This window comes from Oncorhynchus kisutch, linkage group LG11 (assembly GCF_002021735.2).
Source record: "Oncorhynchus kisutch isolate 150728-3 linkage group LG11, Okis_V2, whole genome shotgun sequence".
Taxonomy (NCBI): domain Eukaryota; kingdom Metazoa; phylum Chordata; class Actinopteri; order Salmoniformes; family Salmonidae; genus Oncorhynchus; species Oncorhynchus kisutch.
The window spans coordinates 70,540,608-70,563,141 of record NC_034184.2 but is presented as its reverse complement, the minus strand read 5'-3'; the positions used below and the strand labels follow the sequence as shown (position 1 = coordinate 70,563,141).

The 22,534-nt window shown below is 42.2% G+C and overlaps 1 protein-coding gene across 2 annotated transcripts in view; it reads left to right on the top strand.

Moving 5' to 3' along the window:
- LOC109899313 (sodium channel protein type 4 subunit alpha B) overlaps window positions 1-22,226 on the top strand; it is a 151,217-nt gene extending 128,991 nt beyond the window's left edge. For both annotated transcript variants that reach the window (XM_031836227.1, XM_020494429.2), the window contains exons 18-25: window positions 7,243-7,416; window positions 9,910-10,032; window positions 12,161-12,433; window positions 15,845-15,898; window positions 16,114-16,251; window positions 16,368-16,472; window positions 16,698-16,968; window positions 18,734-22,226. In XM_031836227.1, the coding sequence (XP_031692087.1) occupies window positions 7,243-7,416; window positions 9,910-10,032; window positions 12,161-12,433; window positions 15,845-15,898; window positions 16,114-16,251; window positions 16,368-16,472; window positions 16,698-16,968; window positions 18,734-19,992 (2,397 nt within the window). In that variant the 3' untranslated portion in view covers window positions 19,993-22,226. The remainder of the gene's footprint in view (window positions 1-7,242; window positions 7,417-9,909; window positions 10,033-12,160; window positions 12,434-15,844; window positions 15,899-16,113; window positions 16,252-16,367; window positions 16,473-16,697; window positions 16,969-18,733) is intronic.
- The last annotated feature ends 308 nt before the right edge of the window (window positions 22,227-22,534 follow it).

The window sequence follows — 22,534 nt, the reverse complement described above, 5'->3', positions numbered from 1 at the left end:
CTTTAGATCATTGACAAGATCCTTCTGTGTAGTTCTGGGCTGATTCCTCACCGTTTTCATGATCATTGCAACTCCACGAGGTGAGATCTTGCATGGAGCCCCAGGCCGAGGGAGATTGACAGTTCTTTTGTGTTTATTCCATTTGCCACCAACTGTTGTCACCAACTCACCAAGCTGCTTGGCGATGGTCTTGTAGCCCATTCCAGCCTTGTGTAGGTCTACTATCTTGTCCCTGACATCCTTGGAGAGCTCTTTGGTCTTGGCCATGGTGGAGAGTTTGGAATCTGATTGATTGCTTCTGTGGACAGGTGTCTTTTATACAGGTAACAAGCTGTGATTAGGAGCACTGCCTTTAAGAGTGTGCTCCTAATCTCAGCTCGTTACATGTATATTTCTGGGAGCCAGAAATCTTTCTGCTTGAGAGGGGGCCAAATACTTATTTCCCTCATTAAAATGCAAATTTTTGACATGCGTTTTCCTGGATTTTATTGACGTTATTCTGTCTCTCACTGTTCAAATAAACCTACAATTAAAACTATAGACGGATCACTTCTTTGTCAGTGGGCAAATGTACAAAATTAGCAGAATTTTTTTTTCAGGCAGAGCACATTGGAGTAGGATTCTAATGCATTGACAGTCAAGACTCAGGCCTGTACTCTACACTGACTGGTGCGGCATAGCCAAACAGAGCTGCAGAGGCTTATATGTAAAGCCCCACCTGTTTTGAGCTAATATATATATTATAATATATATAATATATACAGTGGGGCAAAAAAGTATTTAGTCAGCCACCAATTGTGCAAGTTCTCCCACTTAAAAAGATGAGAGAGGCCTGTATGTAATTTCCATTATAGGTACACTTCAACTATGACAGACAAAATGAGAAAAAAATCCAGAAAATCACATTATAGGATTTTTAATGAATTTATTTGCAAATTATGGTGGAAAATAAGTATTTGGTCACCTACAAACAAGCAAGATTTCTGGCTCTCACAGACCTGTAACTTCTTCTTTAAGAGGCTCCTCTGTCCTCCACTCGTTAGCTGTATTAATGGCACCTGTTTGAACTTGTTATCAGTATAAAAGACACCTGTCCACAACCTCAAACAGTCACACTCCAAACTCCACTATGGCCAAGACCAAAGAGCTATCAAAGGACACCAGAAACAAAATTGTAGACCTGCAACAGGCTGGGAAGACTGATTCTGCAATAGGTAAGCAGCTTGGTTTGAAGAAATCAACTGTGGGAGCAATTATTAGGAAATTGAAGACATACAAGACCACTGATAATCTCCCTCGATCTGGGGCTCCACACAAGATCTCACCCCGTGGGGTCAAAATGATCACAAGAACGGTGAGCATAATTTTCTGGAATTTTCCAAGCTGTTTAAAGGCACAGTCAACTTGGTGTATGTAAACATCTGACCCACTGGAATTGTGATACAGTGAATTATAAGTGAAATAATCTGTCTGTAAACAATTGTTGGAAAAATGACTTGTGTCATGCACAAAGTAGATGTCCTAACCGACTTGCTAAAAGTATAGTTTGTTGACTCCAACCTAAGTGGATGTAAACTTCTGATTTCAACTGTGTGTATATATATATATATATATATATATATATATATATATATATATATATATATATATATATATATATAATTATTAGGAAATAGAAGACATACAAGACCACTGATAATCTCCCTCGATCTGGGGCTCCACGCAAGATCTCACCCCGTGGGGTCAAAAATCCCAGAACCACACGGGGGGACCTAGTGAATGACCTGCAGAGAGCTGGGACCAAAGTAACAAAGCCTACCATCAGTAACACACTACGCCGTCAGGGACTCAAATCCTGCAGTGCCAGACATGTCCCCTTGCTTAAGCCAGTACATGTCCAGGCCCGTCTGAAGTTTGCTATAGAGTATTTGGATGATCCAGAAGAAGATTGGGAGAATGTCATATGGTCAGATGAAACCAAAATATAACTTTTTGGTAAAAACTCAACTCGTCGTGTTTGGAGGACAAAGAATGCTGAGTTGCATCCAAAGAACACCATACCTACTGTGTTGCATGGGGGTGGAAACATCATGCTTTGGGGCTGTTTTTCTGCAAAGGGACCAGGACGACTGATCCGTGTAAAGGAAAGAATGAATGGGGCCATGTATTGTGAGATTTTGAGTGAAAACCTCCTTCCATCAGCAAGGGCATTGATGATGAAACGTGGCTGGGTCTTTCAGCATGACAATGATCCCAAACACACCGCTCTAATTTTGTCTGTCATAGTTGAAGTGTACCTATGATGAAAATTACAGGCCTCTCTCATCTTTTTAAGTGGGAGAACTTGCACAATTAGTGGCTGACTAAATACTTTTTTGCCCCACATATTAGCTACCATTCAAATGTTTGGGGTCACTTAGAAATGTCCTTGTTTTGAAAGAAAATCTTCTTTTTTTTTGTCCATTAAACTATATAATTGATCAGAAATACAGTGTAGACATTGTTAATGTTGTAAATTATTATTGTAGCTGGAAATGGCTGATATTCAATGGAACATCTATATTGTCAGCCACCATCAGTCCTGTGTTCCAATGGCACGTTGTGTTAGCTAATCCATGTTTATCATTTTAAAAGGTTAATTGATCATTAGAAAACCCTTTTGCAATTATGTTAGCAACGCTGAAAACTCTAGTTCTGATTAAAGAAGCAATAAAACTGGCCTTCTTTAGACTGGTTGAGTATCTGGAGCATCGGTATTTGTGGGTTCGATTACAGGCGCAAAATGGCCAGAAACAAAGAACTTTCTTCTGAAACTCGTCAGTCTATACTTGTTCTGAGAAATTAGAAATTGCCAAGAAACTGAAGATCTTGTACAACGCTGTGTGCTACTCCCTTCACAGAACAGCGCAAACTGGCTCTAACCAGAATAGAAAGAGGAGTGGGAGGCCCCGGTGCACAACTGAGAAAGACGACAAGTACATTAGAGTGTCTAGTTTGAGAAACAAATGCCTCACAAGTCCTCAACTGGCAGCTTCATTAAATAGTACCCACAAAACACCAGTCTCAATGTCAACAGTGAAGAGGCGACTCAGGGATGCTGGCCTTCTAGGCAGAGTTGCAAAGAAAAAGCCATATCTCAGACTGGCCAATAAAAAGAAAATAATAAAGAACACAGACACTGGACAGAAACTCTGCCTAGAAGGCCAGCATCCCTCTACACTGTTGACATTGAGACTGGTGTTTTGCGGGTACTACTATTATACTTTCAAAATCTTAGCTAGTAAGCTAGACAAGCAGTCATCATCATGAATCAAGTTGACAATCTACTGGCAATTCCTTTTCAATCCTTGTCCTATGAAGAGAAATTATAGATAAAACATATCGGTGCTCATCGGCCATAAACATTACACAACAAGTTGGAAATCCAAATTCAACAATGAGTGGTTTGGAAGGAATCAGAGGCTAACTGCAAGCATTGCAAAGCAATCACTAGCTTACTATTCAGGGGAGTGGGTGTGTGGTCCAAGTCTGGGTTTAAGGGTCTCTTTTCCAAGGTCCAAGGATAAACATTCAACACCATGGGCCAGAAAAGGTTGAATACATTGGCCATGCTGTCAATCCAGCATGACTTCTGCCGCGTTCAAAACCAATGGAAACTTGGTACTGGGAAATCTCAGACTTCAGTGAGTTCAAGACAACTGGGAACTGGGAAAAAATGAGCACCGACTGGGAAAATATTTTTTTCAGAGTTCTCAGTTGTCTTGAAAGCACAATAAATCCAGAGAATGCCAGACTTTGATGACAAAATTTTCCCACAAGAAGGACCACCGCGCTACCGTACTGTTCAAGTAAGCACAGCACAACAAGGTGAGTCCAAAAATGTATTGTATGCGGCAGCATAAATTATGTAATTTGCCAGGGAGATATGTATACCTAAATAGGTAGCCTATTTTCCACACTCATAATTTGGTCCCTTTCCCCCTCATAACTTAGCCTACTGTTATGACTTGGTGTTGCACATGTAACCTATAGCCTATTTTAAACAAATGTTATTATTGAATATTGTAAGAGCTTTCATTGTCTGCTTATATGCCCACTTTATTTATCCAAAGGTTTTGACTTGCTATACAGGGAGAATACTCTAAGAATGGCCCATGTTCAGAATTCTGTTGTTGTAAATTTTTTAAGTTCTGAACAAATAGTTATAATGACTACATCCATCCTACCTCGCTCATTAATATTAATATCTTAATCAAAATTACGGATTGCCTCTCTCTTTGTCATCCCCTTATGCCATAGTTTGTACATCTCAATTGTCAGTAGAAACCACATTTATGTTAGCAAGTCAGCCATATCAGCTTTGTTTTTTTAAAGGCTGTAAATGAGGCTGAATGAACTGTTTCACTGCCAGACAAGGCTCCGCTGATAGTCAGGTGTATCAGTGGTAAAGGTTCACTCCATTGTGCTGAAAATAAAGCTCTGGTGTTGGGATAGCTTTATGTAGGCCCTAACAGTTTGTGGGCACTGTTATAGTGCAATGAATGTATTGTTAAGTGTTGGGTGGCTTTTTTGACCTTTTATTTTACTAGGCAAGTCAGTTAAGAACAAATTCTTATTTACAATGACGGCCTACCCCGGCCAAACATAGACAACGCTGGGCCAATTGTGCACATGCCCTATGAGACTCCCAATCACGGCCAGATGTGATACAGCCTGAATTCGAACCAGGGACAGTGGTGATGCCTCTTGCACTGAGGCATTACATTATGAGATGCAGTGCCTTAGCCTAATGCGCTAATGCTGGCATGCATCTAACAAATGTTTTGGAGCTTTCCCCCACGCTAAAATCGCCACTGGTTGCTTCCTACAAGAGCACAACGTGTGCAATTCTAGCCATCATTGAAAAGTGAGTCTGGTAAAGTTTTTTTTATGTCTTAAAGAGGAAGTGCTGTATTTTGAGACAATCTTGAATAAGCTTAGCTAGCGAATAGGCAGAGCATAGTCTGATTCTCTGTAATAATGGAATGGTGATAATAATTTATTTTGGAAAGTGGTTTCTTGCATCAAACACAACATTTTCAGTCACCTCTTTGTCTGACGGACAAGTGGACAAACAGGTTAATGTCAAGCCCTGCATGTTTTGTTTTTTCAAAAGGCTCATGGAATGTAGGCATTGAACACCACACATTGGTTGCTACATTGGTTGTAGGCTGAATGACAGAACAGCTATTTCCATGTTAAAATGTTATGGGAGGCCTACATAATGATCAAATAGCCACAGTACCCTACTTGGGCACCGTTAAAACTGTCATTTAAAGCGGGTACAGCATCAGTGTTCACAGTAAATGCGAGCCAGAAGTAGCACATCATTTTCACATTATTCAAGCTTGCGGTCCGCAGACCTGAACTTTGTATCAGTGACAAAGAAAATGTGAAGGAACATTGTTTGTTGCTCTTTCTCTCCACAGTCATTGATTTACTCTAAGATCGAAGCTATTAAATAAGATAATAATAATAAGATAATCTCATTAAAAAGAAGGTCAGCCAATAAACTTTGTACCAAAAAAATTATAGTCACAAAGTCCCATATTTGATGACGGGTGGATGCTAACACGGATGGCCGACTCTTGATCAGCGTGTGTGATGTGCTAACCTTGGTCTTAGGTTGTAATAACACTTACACTGACGGGTGTTTTTTGCATGAGCCCTCATACACTATTTCCCAGAGAGCACCCTACAACCCTCCAAGGACTAACACTAACAGCATTTGTTCCAGGGTGCAGCTCACAAACAAGGTCAGTGACTATTTCACCTGCTATTACAATCTAACACCAAGGTTGGCAGGCATGAAATGCCCAACATGGTAGAATTAGCTGATAATTTAAAGCAGGCGAAATTGAATATATACAGTGTATATAAGACAAAATTGTGGTGTATATGAAAACATTGAATATAAAGTTTCTATTGCAATAAATTGGACACACAGAATCAAGGAATGATTGGTTGAGGTGCAGCTTTTCTTTGCCTCTGCCCGGGCCCTCCTTCCTCTTCTTCCTCCTCCTCAGTGATGTAGTGCATGAGCAGATATGCAGCTGAGGGGAGTCAGGTCAATGATTGGTCAAGCCTTCTCAGCTCTCCTCCTAATTAGCAGCGGATTGGTCGGAGCCCGAACCTCAGCTGTTCTACCAGTGCCGGCCTCCACCCAGGCCCCTAGCCCATACTGCAACCATCCTCCTACTCCTCCCGCTCCATCTCTGTCCAAGCAGATTGTTGTTTCTCCTGGGTATTACCCGGTCTGTGCCCGTGTGACGTAAATGTAGGGCGCCTGGTGGCCGAGCTCACGAGAGCAGAGCAAACAGTTTCCAATGATGACGTGTCTAGCTGGATAGGGCTCTTGTTCAGCAAAATCCCTCCATTTTGTTTTTGTTTGTTTGTTGTTTTCCCCTCTCTGAAAGCACCTTCCTTCTTTTACAGAAAACCATGCAGAGGCATATTCTGTATAAAGTATGTTAGTCATTATAATATAAAGAATAGCCACACACTGATGAATGCTCCTGTTGTTTTATTGTGCAACGTGTGTCTATATGACAAAGTCTAATTAATGACACACCTTGTATCACCTGCTTATGTTGAAACTATAAATATCACTGCATTTCTCATGTGGAATAAGCCTGACAAAGACCTTTTGGGTTGAAACATTGTACAATAAACAACAGGGGCATTCATCAGTGTGTGAGTATCTATTATTTCAGGAGTTTATTTTGTACCCAGCACCTGCAAGTCATTCGATGTGCGTACACGATGTTTGAAACTAGTCATTATACATTACTAGACATTTTAGAGGTCAAAGTCCCTCATTCGTGAAATGTTATTATAAGCAAAATGCCCTGTTTTCATCCAACTTTATTATCTGGGTATAACTGTGATGCAAACATTACAGCATTATTATATACTGTAGCATATAAACTTTTTCCCCATTGTACAATGAAATTACTGAAAGGGTTTTTGGACAATAACGTGTAGACTTCCCTCATGGGTGCATACTGTCCAGTGGTCAGAATGAGACACTGCTGCATAGTCAGTAAGTATGTCATCGTGATACTGCATACATATTGCTATGTACGATTGATTGCCGAGTGAATATGAGTCTAGGGACGTTCCACTGTATTACAACATGAGACTAATTTGCTATTTAAAAAGCAGTCCCTAATCATTACTCGTCTCTCTTGTATCTTTCACAAGGCCTTTGAGGACATCTACATTGAACAAAGAAAAGTGATCAAAATGGTGCTGGAGTACGCCGACAAGATCTTCACCTACATTTTCATCCTGGAGATGCTCCTCAAGTGGATTGCCTACGGATTCAAGAAGTACTTCACTAACTATTGGTGCTGGCTCGATTTCCTGATTGTGGATGTAAGTACAACGTTTATTTCCAACCCCTCAGACATGATGATGAGATGATAATGTCATTTGCTCAAGCAGCGGCCCACTTCACTTGATTGTGTTGTATAATCTGTCCAGGCATTATCAATCGAGCTTGATCTGTTTGTCGAGTGTATTCTGAAATCCCTGAATTAGTTTTGAGACATGGACCATGTGGAATCCTGATGTGCCTTTGTTTTACTTTGTCAATAATAGTTTTCCAAAACATTGAACAATATTGAGCCACTTCACTTTCTGGGTGATTTAGCTGTCTTGCCAGACAGGATGCTCAATGGAGATTCTTGTCCGGGAAAAGGCTTAATCTGTGTGCTGGAAACCGTTTCATAATGTAAAGTATACTGGTAGATACTGTCTTGGCAGGACTAGATGAATTCTCACCCGACCTACTGCGGTTCTCAAACATTCTTTGTCCAAACAGCACAACCCTGAAGCGAGTTTAGTGACCCACAAAGCCCTGAGTTTATACGTCACTTATTTACATGATGTTTGTTACCACTATCCTCAGGGAGAAACATGAGAGGTGAGTTCACGTCAGTAGTTTGGACATATTGGTCTGTGGCAGAGAATCTTTGGGCAGAGAGAGAGGCTTGAGCAATTAGTGTTTGCTCTCTGCACACAGACATACCGCACAAAGGGAGGGAGAGAGTGTGGACAGGGAAGCGGAGGAGGGAAGAAAAAGAAATAGAGGGAGGGAGAGCTGACTAGACAGATGTAAACAGCAGTTTCTCCCCGGGAAATGTCTCCCGCATGGCTTCATGTTTTATCATTGCCATGAAAACTGCCCAGTCAATACATATTCCCCATACATAGCTAGTTGGGTCTATTTATAATGATAGATTATATCTTAATGTGTATTTGTTTTGGATTTGCAGCAGAAGTTGTTCTATTTAATTTGCCATGTTGTCCTGTGTTTCTTCAGGGTGATACATTGCCTTTTCTTCATGTAAATGTGAGATGAAGTTAATTGAAAAGCTGGCATTCAAGAAAATGGCATTCAAAATGATGTCTTCCTATTGTCGAGCAAAATAATGGCGACATGCTGTATACAGGTGTACTATCTTAATTTGACCGGTTTCTCACAGCAGGAAACAATTTATGTGGATTAAAATTAATATACATTTTTGTAGGGGTTGATACCTGTTTAGTTATAACAAATAAAGTCTGACATTTAAAGTGGAAATTATACATTTTAGAAGCCTTTTTAAAACTCACTACATGTTTAACATTTCCTGAATTGCAGGAAAGTTCTCCTGCAACAGAGGGATCAAATTGAGATCCTACATATGTATAGTTTCCTCCTGAGTGAAGTGATTCAATATTCTAAATTGCTGATAAAGATGTGACAAGTGAAGGGGGAATCCCATTGTGTACATGCGCTCGCTGATTCTTTTGAAAGCCTCCTCAACAAAGTGTTTTAATGCATCCTAAAATAGTATGTGTAATGCCAAAAGATCTCCAAGTGCTGAAGTACCAAACTACTTTAGCAAGAGGATAACGAATGAGTTCATCCCCTTTATCTCAGTGTGCTCTACAGTTCATGTTCAACAAATGATTACAAGTGTTTTCTTACACTCCGAGGCATAAAAGCTCAAAAAGACCCTGCTCTTGAATCGGTGATTCATTAAAACAACATGACGAAGTCTGTGAACCTTTGACAATATTATTTATCTGATTGTGATATTAATCTCATATAGTGTCTGGAGGGCAGTTGAATATGAAGTTGTGAGGGGTTTTGGGGGGGCTAAAAGTTTGCTCCATGCAATGTTTGCTGGTGTAGAAACCTGTGTGTATTTAATAAGTCTGTACTGTATATTCATTTACAAGTAAATAAGCAAGTAAGTAAGTAAGTAAATAAGTAAGTATCTGTTTTCACTGAATTAACTATAATTTGATTCACACAGATATCAGTGATTGGCCTGTTGGCCAGTGCCGTCAATATAGAGCAAATTGGCACCATGCGAGTTCTCAGGACCCTGCGAGCATTGCGCCCGCTGAGAGCGGTGGCCCGCTTTGCCGGCATAAGGGTAAGGCCTGATTTGACTGCTGACCACCGCCACGACCATCCACAGTAGACACCTAGAGCTGTAGTTTCTGGTTGGCTTTGCGGTTGACTTTTCATTGACCTCTCTTCCTCCCTCTCTTACACAGTTCCAAGAAGATGTCTTTAACAGTCCTATTTCTATTTCAAAGTCTGTTAACAGGCCTCTTCATTTCTTCAGCTATGAAATAAACAAAGTTTAACATTATATTCCCTTGAATAGCAGATAGACGTCCTCGATGGGTTACAGCAGACCTTGGAGTCTAATGAACTATCCGTTTTCCCCTTAGGGCTGTTGCTAACAGGAGGGACTCACCAGTGTTGTCCAGTGTTCCCTTTCAGGTTCTGTGTATCACAATTCCTTTGAACAGGTTGTGGCAGCCCCCCTAACCATGTGGGTTCTTGCGCTTTCTGTCCCCACCTAGGTGTCTTTGGTGAGTCTAGTAGCTAACATGCTGGGCTACTCGGACTTTGCTGCCATCAAATCACTTAGAACCCTCAGAGCTCTGAGGCCGCTAAGAGCACTGTCCCGATTTGAAGGCATGCGGGTAAGAGTCTTCTCTCCTCTCTGACTCATCAACTCCCGATTGTCCTCAAACCGTCTTCATCATCACTCTCTCTACCTCTGTTGCCACCCTTTCTTTCCCTGACCAGCAGTTTCTATTCAGAATACTCAAAATGTTTCCCCACTTTATCTCTCCACTTATAGTGTTATAATGCTGTCAAATCCAATTCTCCAGCTAATGCCACTAATCCCTTGACATACTTTCCCTTGGAGCTGGCAGTGGCAATATTAGCACAAAGTGGCAATATTAGCACAAAGAGATTATTTGGTTTTCATATTTCAACTCTCCCCTCTACCTGACATGACTACCTCATTATCTGACTTATCAATTTGGATAAGCTTTATTTCATATTAAGCTTTATTTTGTAGTCTTTTATACCTGTTATTTACATAGAGCTTTCATGGTGAAATGATCATTAGGCCCTACATCATCATTTGGGAATCATCAAAACAGGCAGTATAAAATGTGTACAACATACTGAAGTTAGAACAGAAAGTGGCCTATTGTTACCACATTATTACCAAGTAAATACTTGACAGACACATGCACCAAATCATGTCTTGTTCTATAATGTCTAATTATACATAATGGTTCAGATAATTATGAGAATAGACTGAAGTGCCCAAGCAGAGTAAATTAAGTAGATAGATTGAATTACAACTGCAGTCTTAGAGCTCTCCAGCAGTATTACATTTCATGTCAATTCTTCCACCCTAGGCTCTAACATGTAACATCACCACACGATTTCTTCCTTAGATTCTTCGATAGATTCTTTTGAAAGGAGAGATTGCACATGTATGTGTCTAATGAGAAAACCAGTGTAATTACGTAGAAGTTAAGAAATTGCTTGGTAATGGAATTGAGCATTTTTTGTAATTACAAGTTTGCAGTTAGATAGACCAGTTCTTAATAAATCAATGTTGTTACAGGGAATTACAGCATTATTACGCAGGAATATGGACACATTTATGTAGTGTTACCAGAAAAGCTGATAAATATAGGAGCATTATTCATGTACATGCCTAATCCACTTAGTATGGAGTATTTCAATTATCTCATTCCAATCTTTCCATCCTTTCTCACATCTATAGTTATCTGTAATATTAGATTACAAGTTGTTGCTCACTTCTGACAGTATTAATATTATTCTCCTTGCTGTTCCGCTGTTTGTTTTAGCTGTTGATTTTGTTATCACGTTCTCTTGCATGCATCCCCGTGTTCAGATATTCCGATGAATGTTTAGCCCGTAACATTTCCATAATCGTTATTCATTCCCTAAAGCACATCCTTAAACCCTCTTGAACATTTCATGCACACTATAGTTAGGATTTTGGGCTATTGTTCCCTCCCATTACACAGTGTTCATTTTCTAAGTCGACACCTGTCAGCCTAGCTTGTGGCCTCTAATATGTATATCATTTCCCCTGACATCCACTGGAATTAATTTGAATTCCTGCCCATGAAATTTGCATGCTGTCGGAAATGGGGGGCTGATGTCCGCCGAGCTCGCTGCTCTCCGCCACTGTAAATCTGGCAAATGGGATTAGGCGTCACGCTGCTTTAAAATGGCTGGGTCCACTACTCAGTGGTAAACGCAAAGTGGAAGTGCAGCCCGGCTATACAGAGGCGCGAGTCTGAGTGAGCAGCAGATTTCTTTGTGACACTCTCTTGAGGGATGCACGGGGCTAAACCCCCTATCTACTGGTTCCATTAGAGCTGTGATACTCAGGATCTCCTGGCTCAGCACTCATTTCCTCTCAACCAGGAAATCTCTTACCAGGGTGGTTTGAAAAGCTGCTGCTGCTCCTGATTGAATATAAGACACACACTCTTAATAATCTCATTTGCCAGATTCAGTAGTTTGCATGAACTTTGGACATTTTGGGTTTGATTATTATCTTTTCATTAGGATCTCTTTTGTTTGAGTGGTTTGATATTTTGTGTTTTGGGGGGGTGTGGATTGGGTAAGCACTTAGGGTAGGTGAATTGAACCACAAGCATGTAGACACTGAGTTTCTCTGATTGAGTTACTGTTGTGTATGAAGTGTGGCACGTGACAGCAAAAGGGGGCCGGATGGATAACTGACTTGATGTGTTTCCATGGAAACAGGTTGTGGTGAACGCCCTGATTGGCGCCATCCCGTCCATCATGAACGTCCTGCTGGTGTGCCTCATCTTCTGGCTCATCTTCAGCATCATGGGGGTCAACCTGTTCGCAGGCAAGTACGGCCGCTGCGTCAACCGGACGGGCTACATCCACAACGTGTCCGTGGTCAACAATAAGACCGACTGCCTGGCCATGAACGACACGCAGTTCTACTGGACTAAAGTCAAAGTGAACTTCGACAACGTGGGCGCTGGTTACCTTGCACTCCTACAAGTTGTGAGTTTGGCTTTTTTTCCCCTTTCCTTTTATTTTTCCTCACAGTTTGAGACGTTCTTTCCTCCCACTTTGTACTTTATACTTTTTGTCGCTGCCCACCTTGTCTGTCCAGAGAGCCCCGAATCAATCAACAAGTCGCTAGGCTCTTATTTTTAGCAGCGACGGGGGCCATTACAGAGAATTGTGTGATCAGCGAGAGTGCACTTCATTCTTCGTTTTAACTTAGTTGGCACGGTAGCCTAGCAACAGTTCACTTAGCTCCTTTCTGTCACCTTCTTGTGACTTGCCTCCATGCAAACCTCCCATTTGCATCTGGAAATAGTCTGACCCTCAGTCATTCACAAAAGCCAGTAATAACACGTAACCAAATGGAAAAGGCCCACCGGCGTGATTTCTCGCTGATAAGAACTCACTTGTGTTGAAGTGGGGCTCCCCACTCACTCTCCTTTTTCCTCCAACTAGAAAGACACTCCATGCAGTCAGGAGGAAGCCCATATAAGTCCTTTCCACTGCCATTAATAAAACCATAGCTCTCACATGACACACATGCAATATTTATTTTGTACAGACTGTAAGTGTTTTTCTCTGGGTGGGGGGGCTTCCTTAAAGGAAAGATAGATTCCCCCACTCTGTGTCATAGTTCTGGAAAAATCCAGAGGCTGGAAATACAAACATATACACTATATATACAAAAGTATGTGGGCACCCCCTCAAATTAGTAGATTCAGCTATTGCAGCCACACAATTTGCTGACAGGTGTATAACATTGAGCACACAGCCATGCAATCTCCATAGAGAAACCAACTGGAACAACTGTCTTCATTGACATTTTCAACCTCTCCCTGACCAAGTCTGTAATACCTACATGTTTCAAGCAGACCACCATAGCCCCTGTGCCCAAGATTGCCAAGGTAACCTGCCTAAATGACTACCACTCCGTAGCACTCACGTCTGTATCCATGAAGTGCCTTGAAAGAATAGTTATGACTCAAATGAACACCATCATCCAGGAAACCCTAGACCCACTCCAATTCGCATACCACCCCAACAGATCCACAGATGATGCAATCTCTAATGCACTCCACACTGCCCTTTCCCACCTGGACAAAAGGAACTCCTATGCGAGAATGCTGCTCATTGACTACAGCTCAGCGTTCAACACCATAGTGCCCACAAAGCTCATCACTAAGCTAAGGACCCTGGGACTAAACACCTCCCTCTGCAACTGGATCCTGGACTTCCTGACGGGCCACACCCAGGGGGTAAGGGTAGGCAACAACACATCTGCCACGCTGATCGTCAACACAGGGGCCCCTCAGGGGTGCGTGCTTAGTCCCCTCCTGTACTCCCTGTTCACCCATGTGTGTGTGTGGCCAGGCACGACTCCACTATCATTAAGTTTGCTGATGATGCAACGATGGTAGGCCTGATCACCGACAACAATGAGACAGCCTATAGGGAGGAGGTCAGAGACCTGGCAATTTGGTGCCAGGACAACAACCTCTCCCTCAACGTGAGCAAGACAAAGGAGCTGATTGTGGACTATAGGAAAAGGAGGGCCGATCACACCCCCATTCACATAGACAGGGCTGTAGTGGAGCGGGTCGAGAGCTTCAAGTTCATCCACATCACCAAAAAACTATATGGTCCAAACACACCAAGACAGTCGTGAAAAGGGCATGACAAAGCCTATTCCCCCTCAGTAGACTGAAAGGTTTTGGCATGGGTCCCCAGATCCCCACCATCGAGACTGGTTGCATCACCACCTGGTATGACAACTGCTCGGCATCCGACCAGAAGGCGCTACAGAGGGTAGTGTGTACGGCCCAATACATCATTCTGGCCAAGCTTCCTGCCATCCAGGACCTTTATACTAGGCGGTGTCAGAGGAAGGCCCCCAAAAAATTAAAATACTCCAGTCACCCAAGTCATGGACTGTCCTCTCTGCTACCACACGGCAAGTGGTACCGGAATACTAAGTCTAGGTCCAAAAGGCTCCTTAAAAGCTTCTACCCCTAAGCCATAAGAATGCGGAACAATTAATCAAAGTGCTACCCCGACTATTTGCATTTTTTTACACTGCTGCTACTCCCTGTTTATTATCTATGCAAAGTCACTTTATTCCCCTACCTACATATACATATTACCTCAATGACCTCGACTAACCTGTAGCCCGCACATTGACTCTGTACCGGTATCTCCTCTATTTAGCCTTGGTATTGTTATTTTATTGTGCTACTTTTTATACTTTAGTTTATTTAGTAAAAATCTTATTTTCTTAAAACTGCATTGTTGGTTAAGAGCTTGTAAGTAAGCATTTTACGGTAAATTTGATTTAAAACATTGGCAGTAGAATGACCTTACTGAAGAGCTCAGTGACATTCGACGTGGCACTGTCATAGGATGCCACTTTTCCAACTAGTCAGTGTGTCAAATTTCTGCCCTGCTAGAGCTGCCCCGGTCAACTGTATGAGCCGTTATAGTGAAGTGGAAACGTCTAGGAGCAACAATGGCTCAGCCGCGAAGTGGTAGGCCACTCGAGTTCACAGAACGGGACCGCTGAGTGCTTAATCGCGTAGCGTGTAAAAATCACCTGTCCTCAGTTGCAACACTCACTACCGAGTTCCAAACTGCCTCTGGAAGCAACATCAGCACAAGAGCTGTTTGTCGGGAGCTCAATGAAACCGGTTACCATGGCCGAGCAGCTGCACACAAGCCTAACGCTTCAAACACGCTGACAGCATTTTGGTAAACCAGAATAACATACATTTCCAATGAAACGCTGCGTTTGCCTCACAGCATTGCGTTGCAGACGGCTTGACAGAAATAGTAGCGGAAGGTGAATGTTGAACTTTTGTTGCATATATATCCAGATGATGCTGCATACTATTTTGCGCAACGACACTGTGGGTGAGTTCAAAGCGTAAGATCACCATGTGCAATGCAAAGCATTGGCTGGAGTGGTGTAAAGCTGGCCCGCATTGGACTCTGCAGCAGTTGAAACGCGTTTTCTAGATCACTCTTCACCATCTGCCCCCATACGAGCCCAACATCAGTGCCGACCTCACAAATGCTCTTGTGGCTGAATGGAAGCAAGTCCCCACAGCAATGTTCCAACATCTAGTGGAAAGCCTTCCCAGAACAGTGGAGGCTGTTATAGCAGCAAAGGGGGAAGCTGGTCCATATTAATGCCCATGATTTTGGAATGAGATGTTTGACTACCAGGTGTCCACATATTTTTGGTCATGTAGTGTATCTTCAAATCTGATGTCAAAAGCGAACATCTTTTACTGCATGAACGTTGTGTATACAAATGCATCTTTTGTCCTCTGCATGTGTTTATATGGCGATAATAGTGGCACACCTAATTACCTCATCATGCCCATTGAAGTTTATGTCCTTTGTTACAAGGCTACATTCAAAGGCTGGATGGACATCATGTATGCAGCAGTGGATTCTCGTGCTGTAAGTATTAAACGCCAATGTACTTGTTTTGTATAACATTATCGAAAGGGTTTGGTACATAGAGCTTTGGTATTTTCATTAATTTCATTAATGGCTGTCTTTGTCATAGCCATGCCTTGATGCAATATCACAATAACATTTACCAGAATAACACAGATTTCAACTGATAAAAATATAACTGAATGATGTATTGCTTTTTCCACTGGCTGGACTAGGTGGAGGAACAGCCTATCAGAGAGGTGAACATGTACATGTACCTATACTTCATCATCTTCATCATCTTTGGCTCCTTCTTCACCCTCAACCTCTTTATCGGGGTGATCATCGACAACTTCAACCAGCAGAAACGAAAGATAAGTATCAAAAGCATCATGGCCAACAAATGGTTTGATGTGAACAAACCAGATACCTGCCATGAAAAAAGTGTTATTTTCACAGTGAAAATAACAGAAAAGGGGTGTCTCTTTACTTAGGTGGGCAAGACATCTTCATGACAGAGGAACAGAAAAAATATTACAACGCCATGAAGAAGCTAGGGTCTAAAAAGCCTCAGAAACCGATTCCAAGGCCAGTGGTAAGCTGGAGCTAATTGAACCCTACTTTCTTGATCTTATTAAAGGGATAGATCATTTCTTTGAAGGTATTAACTTGTTTTTGATAACACCCCAGATAAGTTGAAAATAAGTTAAAACCTAAATAAAGTGAACTATTCCTTTAATTTTCTTTGCCCTAGTGCATTAGCCTCTTGGGTTCCAAAAGGGCTTTTCACCCACTTCTCACACCTCCTCTCTTCTCCCAGAACCAAGTGCAGGGCTTCTTCTTCGACCTGGTGGGCAAGCAGGCGTTCGACATCATCATCATGGTCCTCATCCTGCTCAACATGATTACCATGATGGTGGAGACGGACGAGCAGCCGGCCCGCATGGAGTACATCCTCAACAAAATCAACCTGGCCTTCATCATCATCTTCTCCTGCGAGTGCCTCATCAAGATCGTGGCGCTGCGGTGCTACTTCTTTACCATTGGCTGGAACATCTTTGACTTTGTGGTGGTCATCCTCTCCATCGTTGGTGAGTCTGTTGCTTGGGCTTAATCAGAGGTTTTCAATTATTCTCGTTACAATGTAATTACATGGGTTCATCACCTGACAGTTATACTGGAATAAGGTTGCTATATGTAGCTATATGTACCTGATGTCTGGCCAACAGTTCGTAGTTCTCTTCTAATGTCACTGTGTCCTTGGGTGTCCTTGGGTGTTACAGTTGATCACATGACCTTGCGTTGGCTGACAATGTCACAAAAATGATGCGTGCGCATCGATGGGGCTGGAAGCTGTGCTTAGCTATGATTCTGAGCGGTCAGATAGCTAGCAACAATGACAAGAAGCTGCCATGTGGGGAATCGTAGGTGGCTCGTTTCAGCTAGTTTTATCTTGTTCATGATACCATGTCTTGTTTTGCGGTGTTTTGACTGATTTCATGTCAATGCTAATATGGCTAAAATTCGCTAGCTAGCTAACCAACAATTGAGAGACAACAATGTATTTGAGAGACAACAAGTGCTCCGTGTGCAAATGTATTTCTATTTTCAATAAACATTTGGAGACTAAATATAGTTTACATGTTGTCAAAAATCGAATCCAACCCCATCTGTTTTCCTCATACTTGCTCACATACTTGCTAAACAACCAACCCGTCTGTAAGCAAGGCAAACCCCGTCACTAGCTGGCCCATACACAGATTATGACATTTAGCTTGGAACCTTAAAATTTACAACAGATTACAAATCATTTGAATTTAGTTCCAAACAATATCATGCTCAAAGAACACATTTCAGAATCTTAGTTGTGTTTTTCAATGCAACGGACAATACACCTTGGCCATCATCCAAGATTTTAGTGTCCATTTGGCAAGGTTATCTATCATGTCAATCAAGTCATTGAATTTAAGTGGGGCTATATCTGATGAAACTAGGGCACTGTGCTTACAGTAGGTAATAGCCCCTGTTCAGTATCCGCCAAACGAATTCCCCGTTCTGTGAACATAAATGTTCTGCATTGGGGGGGGGGGGGGGGGGGGCTGAAGCAAACCAAAGGGCTAGCACATAGATTGAAGCTAAGTAGCTGCCTCCATGCTAACTGATGTGTGTGGACAAGAATGCCCCTGTTGAGGTGAAGGTAATCCTAGCAATCAGGGCTGTCAGTGGGGGTGATTTGGGCGTGATTGAGGTGCTGCATCAGCTGACTGTAGTCGGTGAGGGGGCTGGGGGCTTGACATATGGCTCTAAAGGGTGGCTCCCAACCCCCCTCTCCGATCCATCTCAGGTGACAGTCTTGTTCCATGGGGAGAGGAGGGTCACAAATCAGGGACAGATGGTAAATTGGTTGTGGGGGTGAGAGGGTTGGGAGGCAACATGAATGTCATTTGAGGGCAGACAGACTCTGTAGTAAGAGTAGAAGCCTTTATCATGTGCTCATTGGTGATTGAGATGGTGGAAGCTGGAATTGACTTGGAGGAGAACGAAGCTAATATTCACTCCTGGTTACCAATTGTCAACCTAATTTTCTAAGATATTGTGTACATAGTGTGTAGGGGTGGCAGGTAGCCTAACGGTTAAGAGTGTTGGGCCAATCCCTGAGCTGATTAGTTGAAAAATCTGTCAATGTGCCTTTGAGCAAGGCACTTATTCCTAATTGCTCCTGTAAGTCACTCTGTATAAGAGCATCTGCTAAATGATGTGAAAAAGTTGACCTTACTCTATGCCGTTAAATGGTTCATGATGGTCTATTAGAAGTACAGAGATCTCATTCATATTTTTTCCCCTCCTTTCTTCCAGGTATCGTTCTCGCTGACATCATAGAGAAGTACTTTGTATCGCCCACTCTTTTCAGAGTCATTCGATTAGCCAGGATTGGACGAGTACTGCGACTCATCCGCGGAGCCAAAGGAATAAGGACCTTACTCTTTGCCTTAATGATGTCCCTTCCCGCCCTGTTCAACATCGGCCTCCTGCTCTTCCTGGTAATGTTCATATACGCCATCTTTGGCATGGCCAACTTTGCCTATGTCAAGAAGCAGGCAGGGATCGACGACATGTTCAACTTCGAGACATTCGGCAACAGTATGATCTGTCTGTTCCAAATCACCACGTCGGCAGGCTGGGACGGCCTGCTCAGCCCCATCCTCAACAACTCTCCGGAAGAGTGCAACCCCAACCTCATCCACACAGGCACCAATGCCCGGGGCAACTGTGGCAACCCCTCGGTGGGCATCACCTTCTTTGTCACCTACATCATAATTTCCTTCCTCATCGTGGTCAACATGTACATCGCCATCATCCTGGAGAACTTCAGCGTGGCCACCGAGGAGAGCACCGAGCCGCTGAGCGAGGACGACTTTGAGATGTTCTATGAGGTGTGGGAGAAGTTTGACCCGGAAGCCACGCAGTTCATCGAGTACGCCAAGCTGTCAGACTTTGCAGACACGCTGTCGGAGCCGCTGCGCATCGGCAAGCCCAACAAGATCAAGCTGATCTCCATGGACCTTCCCATGGTGAGCGGTGATAAGATCCACTGCCTGGACATTCTGTTTGCCTTCACCAAGCGCGTGCTGGGTGAGTCGGGCGAGATGGATGCTCTCAAACAGCAGATGGAGGAGAAGTTCATGATGGCCAATCCGTCCAAGATCTCCTACGAGCCCATCACCACCACGCTGAGGCGCAAGCAGGAGGATGTGTCGGCCGCTGTTATCCAGAGGTGCTACCGCAGGCATCTGGTGCGGAGGCAAATGAAGCAAGCCTCCTTCCTGTACAGATCAATGCAGATCAGTCTGACGCAGAGCCCCACGGGCGAGGGGGGCACCGCTCCAGAGAAAGAGGGTCTCATAGCCTCCATGATCAAGGAGCACTACGGGGGGCCTGAGATGGAGCTGATGGAGACCCTGTCCTCCACCTCCTCTCCACCGTCTTACGACAGCGTCACACGGGCGACTAGTGAACTTTTCCAAGTTTTAATTTCCGAACAGTCCAGGAACAGTGACTTGAGGGAACATTGCCCCGCACCCGACAGAGTACCAGACCGCGAGACATTTCTGTAATGGCAACTAGGAAATGCTTTTTTCTCTCTTTCTTTTCTTGTTGTTTACCGAATGTAACATAGCTCAAATGACACTGGTTTAATACTTGTGGTTGTCCAGAGAATCTGCAGGGGTTTTCATAGAGAAAAGGCTAACTATTTATTTCTTTTTGGAGAACATGCTTTGAGGGAGTACACAAAAGCGGTGTGTGTAAATCCTAGATGACCTTTGACCCTGCTCATGTCAACTTTGCTTCACAGTTAATATGCATGAATGACCTTTGCAGGGTCACAACAATTATATCACTGATGTAATAATAATTTATTAGACTGAAGGAAATACAGTTTATCAATATTTACAAAGTATGCCTGACCTTATGAGTTCATTAAAGGTCTTACTATTATTGGTGTGATTACTTATAATAAATAGTTTTCAAACTGTGAGATGTGAGAAAAAAAACTAAGGGATACAATTTTTCGTAGTAAAGTATAACATTGTTGATGTTACCAGTCTTTCATAGCAGTACAATAATTACAATTTTTTATATTTTTAGAGTAAGAAAAAAACCATGGCCTCTTCTGAATTGCAGTACTACCACATTGTATTTGAGCATATTTTGAGCATTTTTGCATTTACGTTTACACGTAAAGATATCCCGAGATATCCGGGGGCCCTGCATTTTAGTTGTTTTTCTTTCATAACAATCTGGGCCTAGTTACACAAAGCTAAGAAGCAGTGCAGTAACCATGATCTGTATGTGACAATCAAACCGACATCTATCTCATGGTTACGATTGACAGATTTCTCTTTCTCCATAACTTCTGTAGGATTAAAACTGCCCCAATGGCTATATATTTTATATGACCATCAGCGATCATATTCACTATTAGTCGGACGGATAATCGTCCTATTTATTTTTTATTTAAAGTGTGTTTCGCATGTTTTGACTGCATCATATAGTGACGTTGCGCTCAAGACTGAAAAACAATTATTTATCTATTTTGCACAAACTGTGTTTAGCAATAATTTACTACTTTTTAGGATAAAAGGGTCAAAGTTTGTACAGCATTTATTTTTGCTTGAACTCTACAAATCGTTCAGCTTCTCTTGGTTACCCATAGCTTAGGCCTACTCTCAACTATATCACTGACACTGGTTTCTATTTGACTCAAATAATAATAAGGACACCGCTCAACTTTAATATGATATATATTTTCAGGTTATGGTTGCAGGTGTGTTGAAGGGCTGTTTTCTGTAGCAATAGATCCAGTGTGTGCCTGGTATATACCCCTGTCCTGTTTCTAAATGGACCTCTACTCACATCGTTCTCCCATTAGATGCCATGGGTGTGTGACTGGGATCGCACTGCTATTTACCAGTGTCTACGGGGACTTTTCTAAAGACATTTCTGATTGCATGCTTTGTATTGGGAATGTTGGGGAACATGTTTAAAAGTCGGGAGCGATCCTATTCGTTTTTGGGTGGGACATTTTTATACAAAAATGTCATGGTGAAAAGTCAACTCTGCACATCTCTATCATAAATGCACTGTTTTCATCCTAACGAGAGCTGCTTCATCATAAAAACATCCAAGACATGCACAGAAAATGCTTATTTTTCATTCTTATAAACTGTCAGAAATGCAATAACCTACAACAGTCATCTTCTCAGCAGTCCGTATATAATCGTTTTGTTGTTATAATGATTATTCCCAGAGCATTTCTCACTGCTCAACCACAATGCAGTGCCTCAGTGAAGCCCCCATTGCAGTAAATATTATTCAGAAAGAGGTTTTACTACTTTCAGTTGAATTTTTTTTGTTGTATGTTGCAAACACATGCCTCTGTATTTAAGATAACAACCTTGCGTGAAATAAATGAGAGCCTACAATATCACTGATTATTCTTTTGATTTCAGAGTCATGTATGTGGTAGTGGTGCGCGGGTCAGCTGTTTGTTCACCCGCACCCACAATTGCTAATAACCCATCTGCAACTTCCCGACTTCATGTGATAGTGAAAATCTGAGGCCTGCACTCGACCCCAACCCTAATATAGAAAATGCACTGTAAGCTACAGCCAGAGATGGCAGAACGATTTCTTTACGGGGGTACAAGATTTTCTTTTGCCTGATTTAGATATGTTTCTGATGATAATTCCTGACATTTTGGTATGGTATTTGTTAGTCAACTTGTCCATACATGCAGCTTCTCTTCTGTCATTATATGTTGCCCTAGAAGACTAAATAAACCCTTGCTAACCAGAATAATGTCATAAATCAATAGAATGAATGCTTCTGCTGCTTTCACACAACAAATACATTTAGGGACCAGGGAGAAAATGCAATAACTCAACCCCAAAAAACTGGAAAGATATTCTGTGCAAAATGTCCAAATGACATCAGTTTGATCGGTTGTAACGAAATAGAAAACTGTGAAAACGACCCAATATGTTTTAGGAATCCTATTTTATGTGGTTGAAATACTATCAGCTTTTATGATGCTGATAAAGATGATGCACCTACAGATGGTATCTAACTGGCATTCACATTCTCTCAAGATGCTG